The following is a 25000-nucleotide window of genomic DNA, read 5'->3' as shown; positions in this document are numbered from 1 at the left end:
ACTGACAGACCAGACCAGACCTCTTACCCTCTCACTGACCAGACCAGACCTCTTACCCCTCTCACTGACCAGACCAGACCTCTTACCCCTCTCACTGACCAGACCAGACCTCTTACCCCTCTCAGTGACCAGACCAGACCTCTTATCCCTCTCACTGACCAGACCAGACCTCTTACCCCTCTCACTGACCAGACCAGACCAGACCAGACTTTACCCTCACTCCAGACAGACCTCTTACCAGACCAGACCAGACCTCTTGCCCCTCTCACTGACCAGAGCAGACCAGACCTCTTGCTCCTCTCACTGACCACAGCAGACCATACCAGACCAGACCGCTTGCCCCTCTCACTGACCAGACCAGACCAGACCAGACCAGACCAGACCGCTTGCCTCTCTCACTGACCACAGCAGACCAGACCAGACCTCTTGCCCCTCTCACTGACCACAGCAGACAAGACCAGACTAGACCTCTTGCCCCTCTCACTGACCACAGCAGACCAGACCAGACCTCTTGCCCCTCTCACTGACCACAGAAGACCAGACCAGACCTCTTGCCCCTCTCACTGACCACAGCAGACAAGACCAGACCAGACCTCTTACCCCTCTCACTGACCACAGCAGACAAGACCAGACCAGACCTCTTACCCCTCTCACTGACCACAGCAGACAAGACCAGACCAGACCTCTTGCCCCTCTCACTGACCTGACCAGACCAGACTAGACCTCTTGCCCCTCTCACTGACCTGACCAGACCAGACCAGTCTAGACCTCTTGCCCCTCTCACTGACCAGACCAGACCTCTTGCCCCTCTCACTGACCAGACAAGACCAGACCAGACCTCTTGCCCCTCTCACTGACCACAGCAGACCAGACCAGACCTCTTGCCCCTCTCACTGACCTGACCAGACCAGACCAGACTAGACCTCTTGCCCCTCTCACTGACCAGACCAGACCTCTTGCCCCTCTCACTGACCTGACCAGACCAGACCAGACTAGACCTCTTGCCCCTCTCACTGACCAGACCAGACCTCTTACCCCTCTCACTGACCAGACCAGACCTCTTGCCCCTCTCACTGACCACAGCAGACAAGACCAGACCAGACCTCTTGCCCCTCTCACTGACCACAGCAGACAAGACCAGACCAGACCTCTTACCCCTCTCACTGACCAGACCAGACCAGACCTCTTGCCCCTCTCACTGACCAGAGCAGACCAGACCAGACCTCTTGCCCCTCTCACTGGCCACAGCAGACAAGAGAAGACCAGACCTCTTACCCCTCTCACTGACCAGAGCAGACCAGACCTCTTGCTCCTCTCACTGACCACAGCAGACCATACCAGACCAGACCGCTTGCCCCTCTCACTGACCAGACCAGACCAGACCAGACCAGACCACTTGCCCCTCTCACTGACCAGACCAGACCAGACCAGACCTCTTGCCCCTCTCACTGACCTGACCAGACCAGACCAGACTAGACCTCTTGCCCCTCTCACTGACCACAGCAGACAAGACCAGACCAGACCTCTTGCCCCTCTCACTGACCACAGCAGACAAGACCAGACCAGACCTCTTACCCCTCTCACTGACCAGACCAGACCTCTTTCCCCTCTCACTGACCAGACCAGACCAGACCAGACCGCTTGCCCCTCTCACTGACCAGACCAGACCAGACCTCTTGCCCCTCTCACTGACCTGACCAGACCAGACCAGACCTCTTGCTCCTCTCACTGACCAGACCAGACCAGACCAGACCGCTTGCCCCTCTCACTGACCTGACCAGACCAGACCAGACCAGACCTTGCCCCTCTCACTGACCAGACCAGACCAGACCAGACCTCTTGCCCCTCTCACTGACCAGACCCAGACCAGACCTCTTACAGACCAGACCTCTTGCCCCTCTCACTGACCAGACCAGACCAGACCAGACCAGACCTCTTGCCCCTCTCACCAGACCAGACCTCTGACCCTCTCACTGACCAGACCAGACCTCTTTGCCCCTCTCACTGACCAGAGACAGACCAGACCTCTTGCCCCTCTCACTGACCAGAGCAGACCAGACCAGACCTCTTACCCCTCTCACTGGCCACAGCAGACAAGAGAAGACCAGACCTCTTACCCCTCTCACTGACCAGACCAGACCTCTTGCCCTCTCACTGACCAGACCAGACCTCTTACCCCTCTCACTGACCAGACCAGACCAGACTGACAGACCAGACCAGACCAGACCTCTTACCCCTCTCACAGACCAGACCAGACCAGACCTCTTGCCCCTCTCACTGACCAGACCAGACCAGACCAGACCTCTTGCCCTCTCACTGACCACCAGACCCTCTTACCCCTCTCACTGACCAGACAAGACCAGACCAGACCTCTTGCCCCTCTCACTGACCACAGACCAGACCATCTCACCAGACCAGACCGACTTGCCCCTCTCACTGACCAGACCAGACCAGACCAGACCTCTTGCCCCTCTCACTGACCAGACCAGACCTCTTGCCCCTCTCACCCAGACCAGACCAGACCAGACCACTGACCAGACCAGACCAGACTTGACCCTTGCCCCTCTCACTGACCACAGCAGACAAGACCAGACCAGACCTCTTGCCCCTCTCACTGACCACAGCAGGCAAGACCAGACCAGACCTCTTGCCCCTCTCACTGACCAGACCAGACCAGACCAGACCAGAGACCAGACCAGACCTCTCTCTGCCCAGACTCTCACTGACCAGACAGACCAGACCTCTTGCCCCTCTCACTGACCAGACCAGACCTCTTGCCCTCTCACTGACACAGACAGACCAGACCAGACCAGACCAGACCTCTTGCCCCTCTCACTGACCTGACCAGACCAGACCAGACTAGACCTCTTGCCCCTCACTCAGACCAGACCAGACCACAGACAAGACCAGACCAGACCTCTTGCCCCTCTCACTGACTACAGCAGACAAGACCAGACCAGACCTCTTACCCCTCTCACTGACCAGACCAGACCTCTTTCCCCTCTCACTGACCAGACCAGACCAGACCGCTTGCCCCTCTCACTGACCAGACCAGACCAGACCAGACCTCTTGCCCCTCTCACTGACCTGACCAGACCAGACCAGACCTCTTGCTCCTCTCACTGACCAGACCAGACCAGACCGCTTGCCCCTCTCACTGACCTGACCAGACCAGACCAGACCTCTTGCCCCTCTCACTGACCAGACCAATACAGACCAGACCTCTTGCCCCTCTCACTGACCAGACCAGACCAGACCGCTTGCCCCTCTCACTGACCTGACCAGACCAGACCAGACCTCTTGCCCCTCTCACTGGCAAGACCAGACCAGACCGCTTGCCCCTCTCACTGACCAGACCAGACCAGACCAGACCTCTTTCCCCTCTCACTGACCAGAGCCCAGTGACTCAGCTGAATGCTATGATAGTGAGTGCTAATTCAACCATTACCAGGTGTGTTAGAGCAGGGCTGGAGCAAAATGACGAGGGTTGGTTGCCTGTCTGTCATGCCTAATATACTCCATCCTGTCAGTCATCAGTCCATCACTGTGATTGGCTACACAGATGTCAATTTGTCAGTGTCATTGGCTGCTTGGCACTCGCTCTGTCACTGTGATTTGCTGCTGACTCATCGGTCAGTCACTTTGATTGGCTACAAAGGCTGTTAGTTGCTGCTGTAATTGGCTACCAGAGCTCTTGCCTCATCCAGCTTTTGGCTCAATAGAGGATTGTGTGTAAATGATCTCTCTTTCTCTCTCTTTCTCTCTCTTTCTCTCTCTCTCTCTCTGTTGCTGTCTCTCTCTGGTGGTGATAAGACCTTTCTCTGAGGAGTATTGTTTTAAGCAGATGCTCATATTTCATAGCAGCTCTCCAGTCCCCTCTCCTACCTCTCACCCATCTCTTTCCCCTGTCGTCCTTCATCACTCCCCTGACCTGCTAGAAGGGCATGTATTTCACACCACTGTGTGACCTCAGCTTCCCTCCCTCTATGTCCTCTCTCTCCCCTTCCCTTTCCCTCCTTCTCTCCTTCCCTCCCTCTATGTCCTCTCTCTCCCCTTCCCTTTCCCTCCTTCTCTCCTTCCCTCCCTCTATGTCCTCTCTCTCCCCTTCCCTTTCCCTCCTTCTCTCCTTCCCTCCCTCTATGTCCTCTCTCTCCCCTTCCCTTTCCCTCCGTCTCTCCTTCCCTCCCTCTATGTCCTCTCTCTCCCCTTCCCTTTCCCTCCTTCTCTCCTTCCCTCCCTCTATGTCCTCTCTCTCCCCTTCCCTTTCCCTCCTTCTCTCCTTCCCTCCCTCTCTTGTCCTATCCCCTCATCTCGCTCTCTCTGATTTTACATCAGAGGATCCATGAAGAGCAATCTGCTTCATGCACCCCCCACCCACTACCCCCCCCCCCTAGTTAGTTTTCACTCTCTTTTCCTCTCTCACAAGCATGCGCGCACATTCGCATACACACACATGTACACACAGCCACTGAAGATAGAGGATCTTCAGCCTATTTAGTTTGTGTCGAGCAGGAACAGTTAAGACTGAGTCTGAGGTTCAGGTTCAGGTGCATACTGGGTATATATTTTACAGCGCAGGTGATAAGAAGACTGGATCCAGAGTTGGGTTCGCAAAATATAGAAATACTGACAAAATGGTTGTCAACAAAAACATACTTGACCAAAATAGTAAAATCATCTCGATTGGAGGACTTTGCATTACTCTGTAACAGCTTGGTAACAGCATGTTAGGCTACTTCAAGCACAGCTCTCCTCAGATAGGGAGCACAGGCATCGTATAATTGGTATTTTTGGTATTTATTAGGATCCACATTAGCCTCTGCAAAGGCATCAGCTACTCTTCCTGGGGTCCACATGAAAGATGACACAGTACAGGATATTATTAGTCAAGGACTGAAATACATACATTTAAAACATCACACATATCCTACATATCTGTACATACACACTATCTAGGTCTAATACATAATGCAGTGCAAATGACAATACAAGATATATCAAATGTCTGTCTCTTCACAGTCCCCTTTGTGCAGTAAGGTGTTCTTTTATCTGGTTTTAACTGGTTTTATTGCTAGATTGAGTAACTTGGGGCTGCGGAGAGTTCCATGAAGTCATGGCTCTATTTAATACTGTGTGTTTCCCAACCTCTGTTCTGGACCTGGGGACTGTGAAGAGACCTCTGGTTGCATGTCGTGTGTTGTACTGATGAGTGTCCGAACTGTGTGCCAACTACTTGAACAGACAGATCGGTGCCTTCAACATGTCAACACCTCACACAAAGACCAATAGTGATGCTTCAACATGTCAACACCTCACACAAAGACCAATAGTGATGCTTCAACATGTCAACACCTCACACAAAGACCAATAGTGATGCTTCAACATGTCAACACCTCACACAAAGACCAATAGTGATGCTTCAACATGTCAACACTTCAACATCACACAAAGACCAATAGTGATGCTTCAACATGTCAACACCTCACACAAAGACCAATAGTGATGCTTCAACATGTCAACACCTCACACAAAGACCAATAGTGATGCTTCAACATGTCAACACCTCACACAAAGACCAATAGTGATGCTTCAACATGTCAACACCTCACACAAAGACCAATAGTGATGCAGTCAATCTCTCCTAAATTTTGAGCCAGGAGAGACTGACATGCATGTTACCGACACATTCCCTTCTGGACCAACTGCAATTGACCTTTGTCCTTCTGTGCCGCACATGACCCCACAGCTGGGCAGTAGTCAAGGTGAAACTACACATGACCCCACAGCTGGGCAGTAGTCAAGGTGAAACTACACATGACCCCACAGCTGGGCAGTAGTCAAGGTGAAACTACACATGACCCCACAGCTGGGCAGTAGTCAAGGTGAAACTACACATGACTAAACTAGGGCCTGTAGGACCTGTCTGGTCGACTGAGATGTCAAGGATCAGAGAAAAGCACTATCATGGTGAGACCTCTTCTCATTTTAGCAACCATTGAGTCTATATGTTTTGACGACGAAGGCTTGCCCACCTAGGGTTACACCCAGTAGTTTAGTCTCCAACTTGCTCAATAGCCACATTATTCAATAATAGATCTAATGGTTTAGTGTTGAGCGAGTGATTTGTCCCCAAAATTCTGCTTTTCGTTTTTTTGCTGTTTATCACCAGCCCGTTGCTAGTTACCCGTTCTACAACTGACCCGAGCGCTATGTTACGTGTCTCAGTTATTATTTTATTGTATAAGGACCTGCCCTCAACCTTTGTCACCTTTAAACAGGTAAATGCTCAATGCACAGGGATAATATACTCAAAAGGAAATACCACGGCACAATTGACATTACCATTTTCTTATTTTATTTAACCTTTATTTATACAGGTTTTTCTCATTGAGAGAACGTCTTTTTTTTCAAGAGAGACCTGGTCCAATAGCAGCAGGAGGAACAACGTTTCAGACAGGACAACTTACATACACTAATACAACATTAAACAAAACTATAGACTCCTACGAGAATTCACTCTACAATGAACAGGAGTAAATGTTTATGTCTCTCACTCTGCAGTCTTTCTGTTGGGCAGCAGCAGCCGACACAGTGGGTGTCTTACTCGTAAAGCCATTTCATTTAGTTGCATTTCCTCTTGCTTTCCTTTTTGGTGGCGACCAGATTTGCAGATCATGAACGAAATCCAAAATGTCCTCACTCACCCTAGACATCCTCTCTCTCTCTCTTCATCTCGATGTCATCCCTTCCTTCTCTGGGTAGCTATAGGATGGCATGAGAGCGTTGCGTCTAAGCCCTTTGGCAGAACATTAGAGAGGCCAGTGCCATTTGATACCCCGGTAATCTTCCATTAAATCCCCTTGAGACTCAAACACAGCCGCCCTCAGCTCCGCAGGGAAACATTATTCCTCAGATGATCTTTAGAAAAACACGTTCCAACCAGGCACAGAGTCTGTCTGTCTGTCTGTCTGTCTGTCTGTCTGTCTGTCTGTCTGTCTGTCTGTCTGTCTGTCTGTCTGTCTGTCTGTCTGTCTGTCTGTCTGTCTGTCTGTCTGTCTGTCTGTCTGTCTGTCTGTCTGTCTGCCTGCCTGCCTGCCTGCCTGCCTGCCTGCCTGCCTGCCTGCCTGCCTGCCTGCCTGCCTGCCTGCCTGCCTGCCTGCCTGCCTGCCTGCCTGCCTGCCTGCCTGCCTGTCTGTCTGTCTGTCTGTCTGTCTGTCTGTCTGTCTGTCTGTCTGTCTGTCTGTCTGTCTGTCTGTCTGTCTGTCTGTCTGTCTGTCTGTCTGTGTGTGTGTGTGTGTGTGTGTGTGTGTGTGTGTGTGTGTGTGTGTGTGTGTGTGTGTGTGTGTGTGTGTGTGTGTGTGTGTGTGTGTGTGGGCTGAGAGTTTGTGGCATGTACAAGTGCTGGAATTATTACTACTTAATATCACCGCCCCAGTGAGGTTGGTGGTGAATGTAAGCACCCCACTGTTACACAGTAATGAGATTTAACAGAGCTGATGTGGTCACTGGACATGGTGAGGCCTGATTTATGCTGTGTGTGTGTGCAAAGATAATGCTTTGCTAAGTGTGCATGTGTGTGCGTGCATGTGTGTTGGTGGGGTCGATATGTCACTGGCTGGGGTTGGAACGGGTTTTGTGGTTGCCATTTGAGTTAGTTAGGTTACGTTGTTGGTCAAATTATATAAATACATTACATTTGAATGCATTTTCTGATTTTGTGTGTTTTCTTACAAATGTTCTGGCTGCAATGTGTGTAATGAGGTCATATGTGTGTGTACGTGTGTTTCTTACAGAAGTATAAGGAGTTTGAGCGAGCAGTGCGTGTAGAAGAGATAGATGGATTGAGGTTGGTGAAGAAGCTGGCTGAGAACATGGAGGAGATGTTCCACAAGAAGTCTGAAGCCATGAAGGTGAGTCAGTCAAGTCAACTGTCAAGTCTACTGAGTCAGTCAAGTCAATTCTGCACTACTGGAACAGCGGAAATATAATAATTGTTAGAGACTGAACACACTGGACCTGTTCAAACCAGTTTACACAGTCAGGTCACCCTGGATACAAGTCAGTATTCAACGTCCATCCCTGTCTGAGGACTTTGGGAGATGACGTGGAAACCGGCCACTAGGGGCAACAGCGAGCGCTGTTACCTTCAAGTAGGTTTTGGTTTTGCTAGAGCGTGGTGGATGGGCAGAACCATCTGCCTCTGATTCTAAAGGTTGACAGTTCAAATTCAGAAATAGAAAGTAGATTTTTGATTTAAGCCTATCCCAAACCTTAAACAGTCATAGTTAATGACTAGCCTTAACATTTTTGATTTAAGCCTATCCCAAACCTTAAACAGTCATAGTTAATGACTAGCCTTAACATTTCTGATTTAAGCCTATCCCAAACCTTAAACAGTCATAGTTAATGACTAGCCTTAACATTTCTGATTTAAGCCTATCCCAAACCTTAAACAGTCATAGTTAATGACTAGCCTTAACATTTCTGATTTAAGCCTATCCCAAACCTTAAACAGTCATAGTTAATGACTAGCCTTAACATTTCTGATTTAAGCCTATCCCAAACCTTAAACAGTCATAGTTAATGACTAGCCTTAACATTTCTGATTTAAGCCTATCCCAAACCTTAAACAGTCATAGTTAATGACTAGCCTTAACATTTCTGATTTAAGCCTATCCCAAACCTTAAACAGTCATAGTTAATGACTAGCCTTAACATTTCTGAGTTAATGCCTGAACTTAAACCTTAAACCGTTCGAAATTTGACATTTGAGAAACATGGAAGAACGTCTAATTCTGGCGTGAGACTGAGAGCTAGTTGAGTTTGCAACATACAGCAGCATGTAACCACATCAGAGACCATACAGTATGGTGATTATGATGGATTGCATAACTGTAATACGGTGTCTACCAGTTTATGCTGACTCAATGAACTTTACCTTGTAAGAATGAACTCACTTAATTCCGCAACAACAAACACCTCTCTCTCTCTCTCTCTCTCTGTGAAGCTGAGAGCCATCTATCTATCTATCTATCTATCTATCTATCTATCTATCTATCTATCTATCTATCTATCTATCTATCTATCTATCTATCTATCTATCTATCTATCTATCTATCTATCTATCTATCTATCCACCCATCCAGCCGTCCATCCAGCCAGCCATCCATCCCTTGGTGTCTGTGTCACTCTATTGATCCTCTCTATCCCAACTATCTAAGAGGCCACTTTGGGACAGATTTAGGAGCTGTGTGTGTGTGTTTAATGGGGAGGGAGGGGTAGTGAAGGATGGAACCACGACTCTCTGCTTTTATAGCTGCAGGTGATAGATCCTATCAGAGCTTACATGCTGCTGTTAACAGAAATTGGATTTCTATCTGAGTGTGTGTGTGTGTGTGTGTGTGTGTGTGTGTGTGTGTGTGTGTGTGCGTGCGTGCGTGCGTGCGTGCGTGCGTGCGTGTGTGTGTGTAGGTTCACATTAGTGGATTCGGCTATTTCAGCCACACCCGTTGCTGACAGGTCATGTAGTTTTTGTTATGTAGTTCAGCTAAACCTAGGGGTACGGCAGGACCTTTTGGGAAGTTGAAGCTCATTTACTGTATGTCTACACAATTTAAATACACTACAATTATATTTGGAGAACAGCAACAACAAACAAAATGACCCCAGCCATTCATGATCATTAATGTCCATTCCACAGTGATTTAAATCTAATATTGTGTTGATCTTCAATGGCCGTTCCACAGAGATTTAAATCTGATATTGTGATGATCTTCAATCGCCGTTCCACAGACCTTTAAACCTGATATTTCAGCCATTGATGATCACCACAATATCAGGTTTAAAGGTCTGTGGAACGGCCATTGATGATCACCACAATATCAGGTTTAAAGGTCTGTGGAACGGCCATTGATGATCACCACAATATCAGGTTTAAAGGTCTGTGGAACGGCCATTGATGATCACCACAATATCAGGTTTAAAGGACTGTGGAAGGGCCATTGATGATCACCACAATATCAGGTTTAAAGGACTGTGGAACGGCCATTGATGATCACCACAATATCAGGTTTAAAGGACTGTGGAACGGCCATTGATGATCACCACAATATCAGGTTTAAAGGACTGTGGAACGGCCATTGATGATCACCACAATATCAGGTTTAAAGGACTGTGGAACGGCCATTGAAGATCACCACAATATCACGACTGTGGAACCGTGTGTTCAATGTCAACCACTACTCAACCTCATTGATTTACCTATGGAAGGGCACACACAGTGCAACGTGAAATAGAGGCTTACAGTTTTTCTCAGTCGCTTTGGTGCATTTTTTCACATCATCCCTAACATGTGCAAAATAACAAGTGCATTTCTCAGAACAATTTGTACAAACTGCACTATACAATGGATATGTTTCTAAAGCTAGTCAGTCACTAAAAATCCTTAGTACATCTCTCAAAAGTAAATGTTCATGCCAATGATCATGTCAGTGTCATCAGATGAAGTCATTGAGTCATTGTTCACGAACAAGGTCGTCAAAATGTTTAGGCATGTTGTCAATGTAACTGTGTACTTTGACCGTATTACCTGATGTAAACTTAGGCTACAGTTTGGATGACAGTTACTGTATTGAAAATGCACAAGGCTGCACTTCTATGGCATATATCAATTTCAACAGTACTATTTACATATTACTGTATGTGGGTTATTGATTGAAAGAGACTGGGGCACAACCCAAGGGGCACAAAGGAAAAACAACTAAATTAGAAAGAAACACAGAAAACCACCCCAAAGGCACAACTTTTCCCTGAGTCTCATGGCATTGTTTAATCGGACCATGGTGCAAATAGCCTCCTCCTGTTGAGGTGTGAAAAGGCCTCTGCCACCGGTTTGAGGTAATCTTGCAGTCAGTCCTATGTGGGGAAATGCAGTGATGCATCGCATACTTTCACATAGACAAAAACTATGCGAACACACATTTTACTGTAAAACATACAGGTGGGTGCATGTAAGGTGCAGTATGTATCTGTATAGAGTATATTTCTGTATGCTGTGAAATACAAGTGGACTACTGTAATATGAAGCATTGTAGGAAGTATACAGTATACTGCTTATATACAGTAACAGTGCACTGTACATTGGTGGACATACCTGTTCTCTCTTCGAAACGTTTGAACTATTGAGGACACGGTTGATCTCCCAATATTCGGCTGCACCCTTCGACCCGTCTCAGCCATTGTAAGGCCATGATTGACAACATGGTCTACAATAGTGGCCCCTATGTCCTCTTCTGCCTCTTCCCCTGTTTTGCCTTCCACCACGCATCATTGCTCCTCTTCTTCCTCCTCTTGGCTGTTGACCCTGTTCGTTTCCTGGTCCATCCATTATTGGAAAATTGCAACTCTGTGTTGTGGTCTGTCTATATATGCTTGCCAATTGATTCTTCATGAGATGCAACTTTGAGCAATTTAGACAACTGGTTGAACTAACATTTTACATTCCTTCATGAGTGAGGGTCAATTTCACCTGCACGATTCATCAATTCACGTTTTTGTACAAAAGGTCTAATAGAAATGTGTAAAACTATGCTTGACAGTTTATGACAAATAGTTCAACAATTTTTTACTATATTTTGATCAACATGACATGAGCAATTGATAATGTGGAAAAAAGCTGACACTTGTACATTATCAATTACAATTTGTTCCAAATGAATAAGAAATTGCTTTAATGATGTGCACAAGTGACTAGATGATTTGGAATTTGTACAAGTAGTATCAATAATTGCACTTTTGATCTAAGAAATGCACCAAAGCGACTGAGAAAAACTGTAACAGTGCTATTTACTTATTACTGTATGTGGGTTATTGATTGAAAGAGATTGGACAACCCAAGAGGCACAAAGGAAAAAAAACTAAATTAGAAAGAAACACCAGAAACCACCCCTAAGGCATAACTTTGCCCGCAGCACTGTTGTGCTGTCTCTACACATCCAGACGTTCCTGTCTGTCGACCCGCATATTCTAATCCACATCACACCGGATATTTTCCAATCCAATGCAACGTGGAAAGAATCTTTTGGAATGCCTTATCCATCCTCTGCAGGCGTCTACTGTGATGTCCTCACATGCTGCATCCATTGCAGCCAGCAGGGTCATCTATGTGTGTGGCTGACGATCGTACACCTTCCACCTCCATGCTGAAAATAACTCCTCAATTTGCTTAAGGAATGGTGAATAAGGTGGGAGGAATTTTATGAGCATCCTCGGGGGGGTCACAAACCATTGCCTTATGTTTGATCGATGGAAACTCACATTATCACAAATGACCACATACTTTGGCAAATCCTCTCTAAACAGACCCACACCTGATGATGAGAGCCCTGTAGAGAGTCTCTAAAAAGTTGAGTAGATGTTGGGTGTTGTATGGCCCTATAAGTGGGATATGTGTTAGGACACCATGCTCCGAAATAGCAGCACACATGGTGATATTTCCTCCCCGTTGGCCTGGCAAATCCAGAGTAGCTCTGTGACCGATGATATTCCGACCCCGCCTTCTGCATTTGGGAGGGTTAACTTGATTCCAACTCCATTATACGCTATATCCCAGAACACACAGTTGAATTTGTTTTGGTAAGGAAGAGTGACATAACATGTACATATATTACATGTTCCTTCCACAGCAATGGAAATGTGTGCAGTTTATGCTTACTGTACTATGTATCACTATAAAATGTTGCTGTAAAGTAGTTACATAGATATATATTTTACCTGTACATACTGGTACCGTAGCTCCTTAACTCTGTCCTCATTCCTTTGGAATGGTACATGGTACAGCTGTTTCATACTCATCTGGTTTCTATGCAGCACCCTGTCGATGGTTGAGATGCTAACCGTATGGATGTTTTCAAAGACATCGTTGTCTTCTATAATGGTCCTTTGTATTTCCCTGAGTCTCATGGCATTGTTTGCTTGGACCATGGTGCAAATAGCCTCCTCCTGTTGAGGTGTGAAAAGGCGTCCTCTGCCACCGGTTTGAGGTAATCTTGCAGTCAGTCCTATGTGGGGAAATGCAGTGATGCATCGCACACTTTCACAAAAACTATGCGAACACGCATTTTACTGTAAAACATACAGGTGGGTGCATGTAAGGTGCAGTATGTATCTATATAGAGTATATTTCTGTATGCTGTGAAATACAAGTGGACTACTGTAATATGAAGCATTGTAGGAAGTATACAGTATACTGCTTATATACAGTTAAAGTGCACTGTACCTTGGTGGACATACCTGTTCTCTCTTCAAAACGTTTGAACTATTGAGGACACGGTTGATCTCCCAATATTCGACTGCACCCTTCGACCCGCCTCAGCCATTGTAAGGCCATGATTGACAACATGGTCTACAATAGTGGCCCTTATGTCATCAGATATGCGCCTAAATCAAATCAAATCAAATGTATTTATATAGCCCTACGTACATCAGCTGATATCTCAAAGTGCTGTACAGAAACCCAGCCTAAAACCCCAAACAGCAAGCAATGCAGATGTAGAAGCACGGTGGCTAGGAAAAACTCCCTAGAAAGGCCAAAACCTAGGAAGAAACCGAGAGGAACCAGGCTATGTGGGGAGCCAGTCCTCTTCTGGCTGTGCCAGGTGGAGATTATAAACCTAGAGAGGAACCAGGCTATGTGGGGTGGCCAGTCCTCTTCTGGCTGTTCCGGGTGGAGATTAGAAACCTAGAGAGGAACCAGGCTATGTGGGGTGGCCAGTCCTCTTCTGGCTGTGCCGGGTGGAGATTAGAAACCTAGAGAGGAACCAGGCTATGTGGGGTGGCCAGTCCTCTTCTGGCTGTGCCGGGTGGAGAGGAACCAGGCTATGTGGGGTGGCCAGTCCTCTTCTGGTTGTGCCGGGTGGAGAGGAACCAGGCTATGTGGGGTGGCCAGTCCTCTTCTGGCTGTGCCGGGTAGAGCCTATGTCCTCTTCTGCCTCTTCCTCTGTTTTGCCTTCCACCATGCATCCTTGCTCCTCTTCTTCCTCCTCCTCTTGGCTGTTGACCCTGTTCATTTCCTGGTCCATCCTTTATTGGAAATAATATATATATATGCTTGCCAATTGATTCTTCATGAGATGCACCTTTGAGAAATTTAGACAACTGGTTGATTGTTGGTTGAACTAACACTTTACATTCCTTCATGAGTGAGGGTCAATTTCACCTGCACGATTCATCAATTCACGTTTTTGTACAAAAGGTCTAATAGAAATGTGTAAAACTATGCTTGACAGTTTATGACAAATAGTTCAACAATTTTGCATATTATGGCTTATGCAAGGAACTAATGCCTAGATGTTTTGAGGGGTAAGACTATTCAACAGAGAACCATCTACTACATGTTGATCAACATGACATGAGCAATTGATAATGTGGAAAAAAGCTGACACTTGTACATTATCAATTTCAATTTGCTCAGAAGGAATAAGAAATTGCTTTAATGATGTGCACAAGTGACGAGATGATTTGGAATTTGTACAAGTAGTTTCAAGAATTGCACTTTTGATCTAAGAAATGCACCAAAGCGACTGAGAAAACTGTAATACACAGTATCAGGTCACAACAAGGCTGATTTCAAATGCTTACATCAATGGAAAAGTTACTGAAGCAAAACACAGCTGACCCGAATGCAATCTGCCAAATAAATCCTACACATGCATTTCAAAGGACTTATTTAGGCATGTAATCTGTAATCGACCAAAGAATGACGAAAATCACAAAATACAAAAGGAAAATCTACACATTTAAACCATGTCCGTAATTCAGCACCGCTGAATGGACAGCACCTCGGTACAGGTAGTCATAGTTCTGTGGGGTGGTGCTGAATGCACAGCACCTCGGTACAGGTAGTCATAGTTCCGTGGGGTGGTGCTGAATGGACAGCACCTCGGTACAGGTAGTCATATTTCCGTGGGGTGGTGCTGAATGGACAGCACCTCGGTACAGGTAGTCATAGTTCCGTGGGGTGGTGCTGAACGCACAGCACCTCGGTACAGGTAGTCATAGTTCCGTCAGGTGGTGCTGAATGGACAGCACCTCGGTACAGGTAGTCATAGTTCCATGGGGTGGTGCTGAATGGACAGCACCTCGGTACAGGTAGTCATAGTTCCGTGGGGTGGTGCTGAATGGACAGCACCTCGGTACAGGTAGTCATAGTTCCGTGGGGTGGTGCTGAATGGACAGCACCTCGGTACAGGTAGTCATAGTTCCGTGGGGTGGTGCTGAATGGACAGCACCTCGGTACAGGTAGTCATAGTTCCGTCAGGTGGTGCTGAATGGACAGCACCTCGGTACAGGTAGTCATAGTTCCGTGGGGTGGTGCTGAATGGACAGCACCTCGGTACAGGTAGTCATAGTTCTGTGGGGTGGTGCTGAATGGACAGCACCTCGGTACAGGTAGTCATAGTTCCGTGGGGTGGTGCTGAATGGACAGCGCCTCGGTACAGGTAGTCATAGTTCCGTGGCGTGGCGCCTCTGTCTCAAAGCCAACTATAGAATTATTCCGTTTGTGGGCAGTTAGACATTTTTGGGGCAGAGTTAGGTAACCTACAATATGAAGGCCAAGGCACACAAACCCTGTGTTGGGAGAGCTACCCACCTGTTGGTTTTCACTCCAAACCCTGTTGTAACTAACCTGATTCAGCTTATCAAACAGCTAATTATTAGAATCTGATGCGCTAGATTGGGGTTGGAGCGAAAAGCTACAGGACGGTAGCTCTCCAGGAACAGGGTTGGAGATCCCTGCCACAGGCTTATAGTTAAATCGTAACTGCCACACATATCTTTAGAAATGGTGGGATCAATTGTAAATTGGCACTGACAATGGTTTCTGACCCCCTGCTAAAGGAAAGATGCATACAGCCTAGTATGACAGTGTCATTGTCTCGTGCGCTTTCCACTAACATTGTCTTGTTGCGCTGCATTCAAAGATGCTGGGCGCTACATAATGTTAGCGCCCAGCTCATTTTAGCATTTGCCCGTCTGCAATATTTGCCAGGGAAGGAAAACATTATGTGAGTAGTGAAGCAATGTGCATCAACAAGGTGGCTCTGAGAATATTGAAACATTTTGTATCATCATGGTGGCTCTGAGAATATTGAAACATTTTGTATCATCATGGTGGCTCTGGGAATATTGAAACATTTTACCAAGGTGGCTCTGAGAATATTGAAACATTTTGTATCATCTAGTTGGCTCTAAGAATATTGAAACATTTTGTTTCATCTAGGAGGCTCTGATAATATTGAAACATTTTGTATCATCTAGGTGGCTCTGAGAATATTGAAACATTTTGTATCATCTAGGTGCCTCTGAGAATATTGAAACATTTTGTATCATCAAGGTGGCTCTGAGAATATTGAAACATTTTGTATCATCAAGGTGGCTCTGAGAATATTGAAACATTTTGTATCATCAAGGTGGCTCTGAGAATATTGAAACATTTTGTATCTTATTGGTGGCTCTGAGAATATTGAAACATTTTGTATCATCTAGGTGGCTCTGAGAATATTGAAACATTTTGTATCATCTAGGTGCCTCTGAGAATATTGAAACATTTTGTATCATCAAGGTGGCTCTGAGAATATTGAAACATTTTGTATCATCAAGGTGGCTCTGAGAATATTGAAACATTTTGTATCATCAAGGTGGCTCTGAGAATATTGAAACATTTTGTATCTTATTGGTGGCTCTGAGAATATTGAAACATTTTGTATCATCAAGGTGGCTCTGAGAATATTGAAACATTTTACCAAGGTGGCTCTGAGAATATTGAAACATTTTGTTTCATCTAGGTGGCTCTGAGAATATTGAAACATTTTGTATCATCAAGGTGGCTCCTAGAATATTGGAACATTTTGTTTCATCTAGGTGGCTCTGAGAATATTGAAACATTTTGTTTCATCTAGGTGGCTCTGAGAATATTGAAACATTTTGTATCATCAAGGTGGCTCTGAGAATATTGAAACATTTTGTATCATCTAGGTGGCTCTGAGAATGTTGAAACATTTTGTATCATCTAGGTGGCTCTGAGGATAAGAGCGTCTGCTAAATCACTTCAATGTAAATGTAATGTAAATGTAATTTTGTATCATCAAGGTGGCTCTGAGAATATTGAAACATTTTGTATCATCAAGGTGGCTCTGAGAATATTGAAGCATTTTGTATCAACAAGGTGTGTCTGAGAATATTGAAGCATTTTGTATCAACAAGGTGGCTCTGAGAATATTGAAACATTTTGTATCAACAAGGTGGCTCTGAGAATATTGAAACATTTTGTATCATCTAGGTGGCTCTGAGGATAAGAGCGTCTGCTAAATGACTTCAATGTAAATGTAATGTAAATGTAATTTTGTATCATCAAGGCGGCTCTGAGAATATTGAAACATTTTGTATCATCATGGTGGCTCTGAGAATATTGAAGCATTTTGTATCAACAAGGTGTGTCTGAGAATATTGAAACATTTTGTATCAACAAGGTGGCTCTGAGAATATTGAAACATTTTGTATCAACAAGGTGGCTCTGAGAATATTGAAACATTTTGTATCATCAAGGTGGCTCTGAGAATATTGAAACATTTTGTATCAACAAGGTGGCTCTGAGAATATTGAAACATTTTGTATCAACAAGGTGGCTCTGAGAATATTGAAACATTTTGTATCATCATGGTGGCTCTGAGAATATTGAAACATTTTTATCATCAAGGTGGCTCTGAGAATATTGAAACATTTTGTATCATCTAGGTGGCTTTGAGAATATTGAAACATTTTGTATCATCAAGGTGGCTCTGAGAATATTGAAACATTTTGTATCATCTAGGTGGCTCTGAGAATATTGAAACATTTTGTATCATCAAGGTGGCTCTGAGAATATTGAAACATTTTGTATCATCATGGTGGGTCTGAGAATATTGAAACATTTTGTATCATCATGGTGGCTCTGGGAATATTGAAACATTTTACCAAGGTGGCTCTGAGAATATTGAAACATTTTGTATCATCTAGTTGGCTCTAAGAATATTGAAACATTTTGTTTAATCTAGGAGGCTCTGATAATATTGAAACATTTTGTATCATCTAGGTGGCTCTGAGAATATTGAAACATTTTGTATCATCTAGGTGCCTCTGAGAATATTGAAACATTTTGTATCATCAAGGTGGCTCTGAGAATATTGAAGCATTTTGTATCAACAAGGTGTTTCTGAGAATATTGAAACATTTTGTATCAACAAGGTGGCTCTGAGAATATTGAAACATTTTGTATCAACAAGGTGGCTCTGAGAATATTGAAACATTTTGTATCATCAAGGTGGCTCTGAGAATATTGAAACATTTTGTATCAACAAGGTGGCTCTGAGAATATTGAAACATTTTGTATCAACAAGGTGGCTCTGAGAATATTGAAACATTTTGTATCATCATGGTGGCTCTGAGAATATTGAAACATTTTTATCATCAAGTTGGCTCTGAGAATATTGAAACATTTTGTATCATCTAGGTGGCTCTAAGAATATTGAAACATTTTGTATCATCAAGGTGGCTCTGAGAATATTGAAACATTTTGTATCATCTAGGTGGCTCTGAGAATATTGAAACATTTTGTATCATCAAGGTGGCTCTGAGAATATTGAAACATTTTGTATCATCAAGGTGGCTCTGAGAATATTGAAACATTTTGTATCATCAAGGTGGCTCTGAGAATATTGAAACATTTTGTATCATCATGGTGGCTCTGAGAATATTGAAACATTTTGTATCATCATGGTGGCTCTGGGAATATTGAAACATTTTACCAAGGTGGCTCTGAGAATATTGAAACATTTTGTATCATCTAGTTGGCTCTAAGAATATTGAAACATTTTGTTTCATCTAGGAGGCTCTGATAATATTGAAACATTTTGTATCATCTAGGTGGCTCTGAGAATATTGAAACATTTTGTATCATCTAGGTGCCTCTGAGAATATTGAAACATTTTGTATCATCAAGGTGGCTCTGAGAATATTGAAACATTTTGTATCATCAAGGTGGCTCTGAGAATATTGAAACATTTTGTATCATCAAGGTGGCTCTGAGAATATTGAAACATTTTGTATCTTATTGGTGGCTCTGAGAATATTGAAACATTTTGTATCATCAAGGTGGCTCTGAGAATTTTGAAACATTTTACCAAGGTGGCTCTGAGAATATTGAAACATTTTGTTTCCAATTTGTAAAACATTTTGTATCATCTCTGAGAATATTGAAACATTTTGTATCAAATGGCTCTGAAATATTGAAATTTTGTATCATCTAGTAAAATATGTTTCATCTAGGTGGCTTTTGTATCATCTGAGAATATTGAAACATTTTGTATCATCAAGGTGGCTCTGAGAATATTGAAACATTTTGTTTCATCTAGGTGGCTTTGAGAATATTGAAACATTTTGTATCATCTAGGTGCCTCTGAGAATATTGAAACATTTTGTATCATCAAGGTGGCTCTGAGAATATTGAAACATTTTGTATCATCAAGGTGGCTCTGAGAATATTGAAACATTTTGTATCATCAAGGTGGCTCTGAGAATTTTGAAACATTTTACCAAGGTGGCTCTGAGAATATTGAAACATTTTGTTTCATCTAGGTGGCTCTGAGAATATTGAAACATTCTGTATCATCAAGGTGGCTCTGAGAATATTGAAACATTTTGTTTCATCTAGGTGGCTTTGAGAATATTGAAACATTTTGTATCATCTAGGTGGCTCTGAAAATATTGAAACATTTTGTATCATCAAGGTGGCTCTGAGAATATTGAAACATTTTGTATCATCTAGGTGGCTCTGAGAATATTGAAACATTTTGTATCATCTAGGTGGCTCTGAGGATAAGAGCGTCTGCTAAATGACTTAAATGTAAATGTAATGTAAATGTAATTTTGTATCATCAAGGTGGCTCTGAGAATATTGAAACATTTTGTATCATCAAGGTGGTTCTGAGAATATTGAAACATTTTGTATCAACAAGGTGGTTCTGAGAATATTAAAACATTTTGTATCAACAAGGTGGCTCTGAGAATATTGAAACATTTTGTATCAACAAGGTGGCTCTGAGAATATTGAAACATTTTGTATCATCAAGGTGGCTCTTAGAATATTGAAACATTTTGTATCATCAAGGTGGCTCTGGGAATATTGAAACATTTTGTATCATCAAGGTGGCTCTGAGAATATTGAAACATTTTGTATCATCATGGTGGCTCTGAGAATATTGAAACATTTTGTATCATCATGGTGGCTCTGGGAATATTGAAACATTTTGTATCATCAAGGTGGCTCTGAGAATATTGAAACATTTTGTTTCATCTAGGTGGCTTTGAGAATATTGAAACATTTTGTATCATCAAGGTGGCTCTGAGAATATTGAAACATTTTGTATCATCAAGGTGGCTCTGAGAATATTGAAACATTTTGTATCATCAAGGTGGCTCTGAGAATATTGAAACATTTTGTATCAACAAGGTGGCTCTGAGAATATTGAAACATTTTGTATCATCAAGGTGGCTCTGGGAATATTGATATGGCGACATAGTAGCCAACTATGAGGCATCGCACGTATGTTTTTTCCCGGGCCAACTAGTCTCTGTCTGATATTATAGTTTTGCCTAAGCAGCAGTTGCACTATCTGGGTGTTCATTATATAAAGCAGTTGTATACATCCTCTATAGCTAAATAACTTAATATTTAATGATGTTTTACCAGAAAAATGTGTCTGTTAGAATATCTCATTTGAATTCAGGAAGATGGACAAACTAGACTGATAGAGTGAGAGGTGGAAGAGCATTCATCCAGAGACATGCAGGCTTCAGGTGGGGATTAGGGATGCTGGCAGAGGATCATAGCTGCAGGAAGTAGGGCAGCTGAGGGTGCTGCAGCACCCCCTGAAAAATAATAATTAACTAAATATATATATTTAAAAAATTGATGGTGGTGAAATAGATTTTTTCACCAAAGTAGTGCACTGGTCCTTTATTTGTATTAGCAGACCGTATAGATGTTCGCAGCGCCGGCAAAAACTTGTTTTCAGCATCTCCGCTTTGGCAAAAAAAGGTAGTTGTATAATTAAGAGCAGTACCGTGCAGGATCCAATAGTTGGAATTGTAAGAGTGTCCTTGTCCCTTTCTCTGCTATTGACATTCTAATGGAATCCAGAAAGAACAAAACCCTGTACTCCAACATTTACATCAGAAGGTGCAAAGTTATGGGCAAAGACACAAAACATTCCATCAAATTATATATGTTATTGATCAAATAACTTTGAACCAGCCTTAGAAACCACTTTATGTAAATGTACATTGCTGTATTGCACATAGGCTGGTCATCTAGGTTTGTACCTGTACTGCAGAAGGCTGCTGAGGGGAGAACGGCTCATAATAATGTCCAGAACGGAGCAGATGGAATGGCATCAAACACATGGAAACCATGGAAACCATGTGTTTGATGTATTTGGCACCATTCCGCTAATTCCACTCCAGTCATTACCACGGGCCCATTCTCCCCAATTAAGGTGCCACCAACCTCCTGTGACCTTTAGACTTTCCATCACCATGAAGAAAACATTATCAGATGAACTGTTTTGTACAGGTAATTATCGCACTCAAGTTACAAATGCTGGTAAACACAAAACAAATCACAAAAGTGATTCTAGTAAATCTAGAATTGGCTTCCTATATCGCAACAACGCATCCTTTACTCATGCTGCCAAACATACCCTCGTAAAACTGACTATTCTACCGATCCTCGACATCGGTGATGTCATCTATAAAATAGCCTCCAACACTCTACTCTACAAACTGGATGCAGTCTATCACAGTGCCATCTGTTTTGTCACCAAAGCCCCATACACTACCTGTACGCTCTCGTTGGTTGGCCCTCGCTTCATACTCGTCGCCAAACCCACTGGCTACAGGTTATCTTCAAGTCTCTGTTAGGTAAAGTAACGCCTTATCTCAGCTCACTGGTCACCATAGCAGCACCCACTCGTAGCACACGCTCCAGCAGGTATATCTCACTGGTCACCCCCTAAGCTAATTCCTCCTTTGGTCAACTTTCCTTCCAGTTCTCTGCTGCCAATGACTGGAACGAACTGCACAAATCACTGAAGCTGGAGACTCATGTCTCCCTCACTAGCTTTAAGCACCAGCTGCCAGAGCAGCTCACATATCACTGTACCTGTACATAGCCCATCTGTAAACAGCCCATCTATCTACCTCATCCCCATGCTGTATTTATTTATTTAACTTGCTCCTTTGCACCCCAGTATCTCTACGTGTACAATCATCTCCTGCACATCCACCATTCCAGCGTTTAATTGCTATATTGTAATTACGTCACCACCATGACCTATTTACTGCTTTAACTCCCTTAACTTACCTCATTCGCACTCACTGTACATACATTTTTTGTTTTATTTTTTATACTGTATTATTGACTGTATGTTTTGTTTATTCCATGTGTAACTCTGTGTTGTTGTATGTGTCGAATTGCTATTCTGGCCAGGTTGCAGTTGCAAATGAGAACTCGTTCTCAACTAGCCTAACTGGTTAAATAAAGGTGAAATTAAAAATGTTTTAAAAATTGTGTACCCGATCTGAAATGGCTAGCTAGATAGAGGGGGGCGCGCTAATAGCATTTCAATCTGTGACGTCAATCGCTCTGAGACCTTGAAGTAGTTATTCCCCTTGCTCTGTAAGGGCCGTGGCTTTTGTGAGCGACGGGTAAAGATGCTTCGAGGGTGGCTGTTGTCGATGTGTAGAGAGCGTCCGTTGTTTGAGCCCAGGTAGGGGCGAGGAGAGGGACGGAAGCTTTACTGTTACAAATGCACATTTGTGATAGCCTACAATTGTTATTGTCTTCGAAACCAAAAACAGAACAATATCCCCTAAATAGAGAGTTCAGTTGTGTTTATGTTCATACCAATATTTTACCTGAAACCAAAAATGCACTAGCCTACTGGGCGATTGACGACTGAATGAAATGAACAATTAGGCCTAAAGCTATCACAACCTATAATTTAAAAGCAAAAAAATAGCTTTTGGTTTCGATTGGTCACCAAAAAAAGAGCTTTTGGTTTCGATTGGTCACCAAAAAAGAGCTTTTGGTTTCGATTGGTCACCAAAAAAAGGGTGGCTTCCCACCTCCTGCATGCCCAATTCAATGAACCCCAATCCAATGAACCCCTGGCTATCACCACATGGGGCAGGAAGAACCCCTTATTGGCCAACAATGAACTGAAACCTCGAAAGAGTCATGAATCTACAAAACCCTTGTTCACATGATGTTCAACATAGGGGGATTATTGGAGCTGTTATTTGTGATTGCAAAGTGTGCTTTAAACAATGGACATTTGTTGATTGCTAGGCATGCAAATAAGATGATTTCTTGATGCATTTGAAACAAGGTCTAGTTGTGGCCGCAACCGGACTAGAATGTGAAGGATTGATGGTGGAATGCATCGCTTACTGCCGTGATGGCAATAAGCACAATATCGTTTCTGAACTGCAGCACCCCAAACAATTCATTCTAGAGTTTGAGTTTGTTGAGCAGAGGCTGTGTATGTTTTGGTTCCACAAAAGTGTGTCCATAATAACATTCAATAATTAACTAATTACATGAATTCTTGCACCATGTGATCAATGATTATTTTGAAACCGTTTCTTCTCTATGCTGCCTGCAGATCTATTTTCCTGCGCACATTACCGGCCAAAGGTTTTACAACACCTACTCATTCATTACCGGCCAAAGGTTTTACAACACCTACCCATTCATTACCGGCCAAAGGTTTTACAACACCTACTCATTCATTACCGGCCAAAGGTTTTACAACACCTACTCATTCATTACCGGCCAAAGGTTTTACAACACCTACTCATTCATTACCGGCCAAAGGTTTTACAACACCTACCCATTCATTACCGGTGTTGTAAACCGTTTGACCGGTAGTGAATGAGTAGGTGTTGTAAACCGTTTGACCGGTAATGAATGAGTAGGTGTTCTAAACCGTTTGACCGGTAATGAATGAGTAGGTGTTCTAAACCGTTTGACCGGTAATGAATGAGTAGGTGTTCTAAACCGTTTGACCGGTAATGAATGAGTAGGTGTTCTAAACCGTTTGACCGGTAATGAATGAGTAGGTGTTCTAAACTGTTTGACCGGTAATGAATGAGTAGGTGTTCTAAACCGTTTGACCGGTAATGAATGAGTAGGTGTTCTAAACCGTTTGACCGGTAATGAATGAGTAGGTGTTCTAAACCGTTTGACCGGTAATGAATGAGTAGGTGTTCTAAACCGTTTGACCGGTAATGAATGAGTAGGTGTTGTAAACCGTTTGACCGGTAATGAATGAGTAGGTGTTCTAAACCGTTTGACCGGTAATGAATGAGTAGGTGTTCTAAACCGTTTGACCGGTAATGAATGAGTAGGTGTTCTAAACCGTTTGACCGGTAATGAATGAGTAGGTGTTCTAAACTGTTTGACCGGTAATGAATGAGTAGGTGTTCTAAACCGTTTGACCGGTAGTGTATATGTCTCTGGAGCAGCTGAGGCGAAGAAGCATATATGATTCCTGCTGTATGACTCATTGCAGCCAGCACTAGCAACGACTTAAACTAACAAAAACATAATCCCCCTCAGTCAGTAAGTCAGTAAGTAGTTGTAAAAAAATAACGAATCGTTCGCAAACTGCACATCACTAATTGGAATGATTTTAGTCTACAATTGTTTGCCTACTTAAATGTTTGGCTGACTGCCACACTCTCTACCCTGATTCTCTACCCTGAGTCACTAGCCCTGACTCTCTAGCCCTGCCTCTCTACCCTGAGTCTCAACACTGACTCTCTACCCTGAGTCTCTACACTGACTCTCTACCCTGAGTCTCTACACTGACTCTCTACCCTGAGTCTCTAGCCTCTCTAGACT

The 25000-nt window shown here is 43.7% G+C and overlaps 1 protein-coding gene across 1 annotated transcript in view; it reads left to right on the top strand.

The window, feature by feature from the left end:
* Positions 1–25000, top strand: part of cacna2d3a (calcium channel, voltage-dependent, alpha 2/delta subunit 3a) — a 442979-nt gene that overhangs the window by 61818 nt on the left and 356161 nt on the right. The window contains exon 3 of the mRNA XM_046364965.1: positions 7794–7910. Coding sequence (XP_046220921.1) covers positions 7794–7910 — 117 coding nt within the window. The remainder of the gene's footprint in view (positions 1–7793; positions 7911–25000) is intronic.

This window comes from Oncorhynchus gorbuscha, linkage group LG10 (genome assembly GCF_021184085.1).
Source record: "Oncorhynchus gorbuscha isolate QuinsamMale2020 ecotype Even-year linkage group LG10, OgorEven_v1.0, whole genome shotgun sequence".
In the NCBI taxonomy this organism is placed as follows: domain Eukaryota; kingdom Metazoa; phylum Chordata; class Actinopteri; order Salmoniformes; family Salmonidae; genus Oncorhynchus; species Oncorhynchus gorbuscha.
Note: the sequence above shows the minus strand (reverse complement) of the source record. Positions and strands in the feature narration are given on the sequence as shown.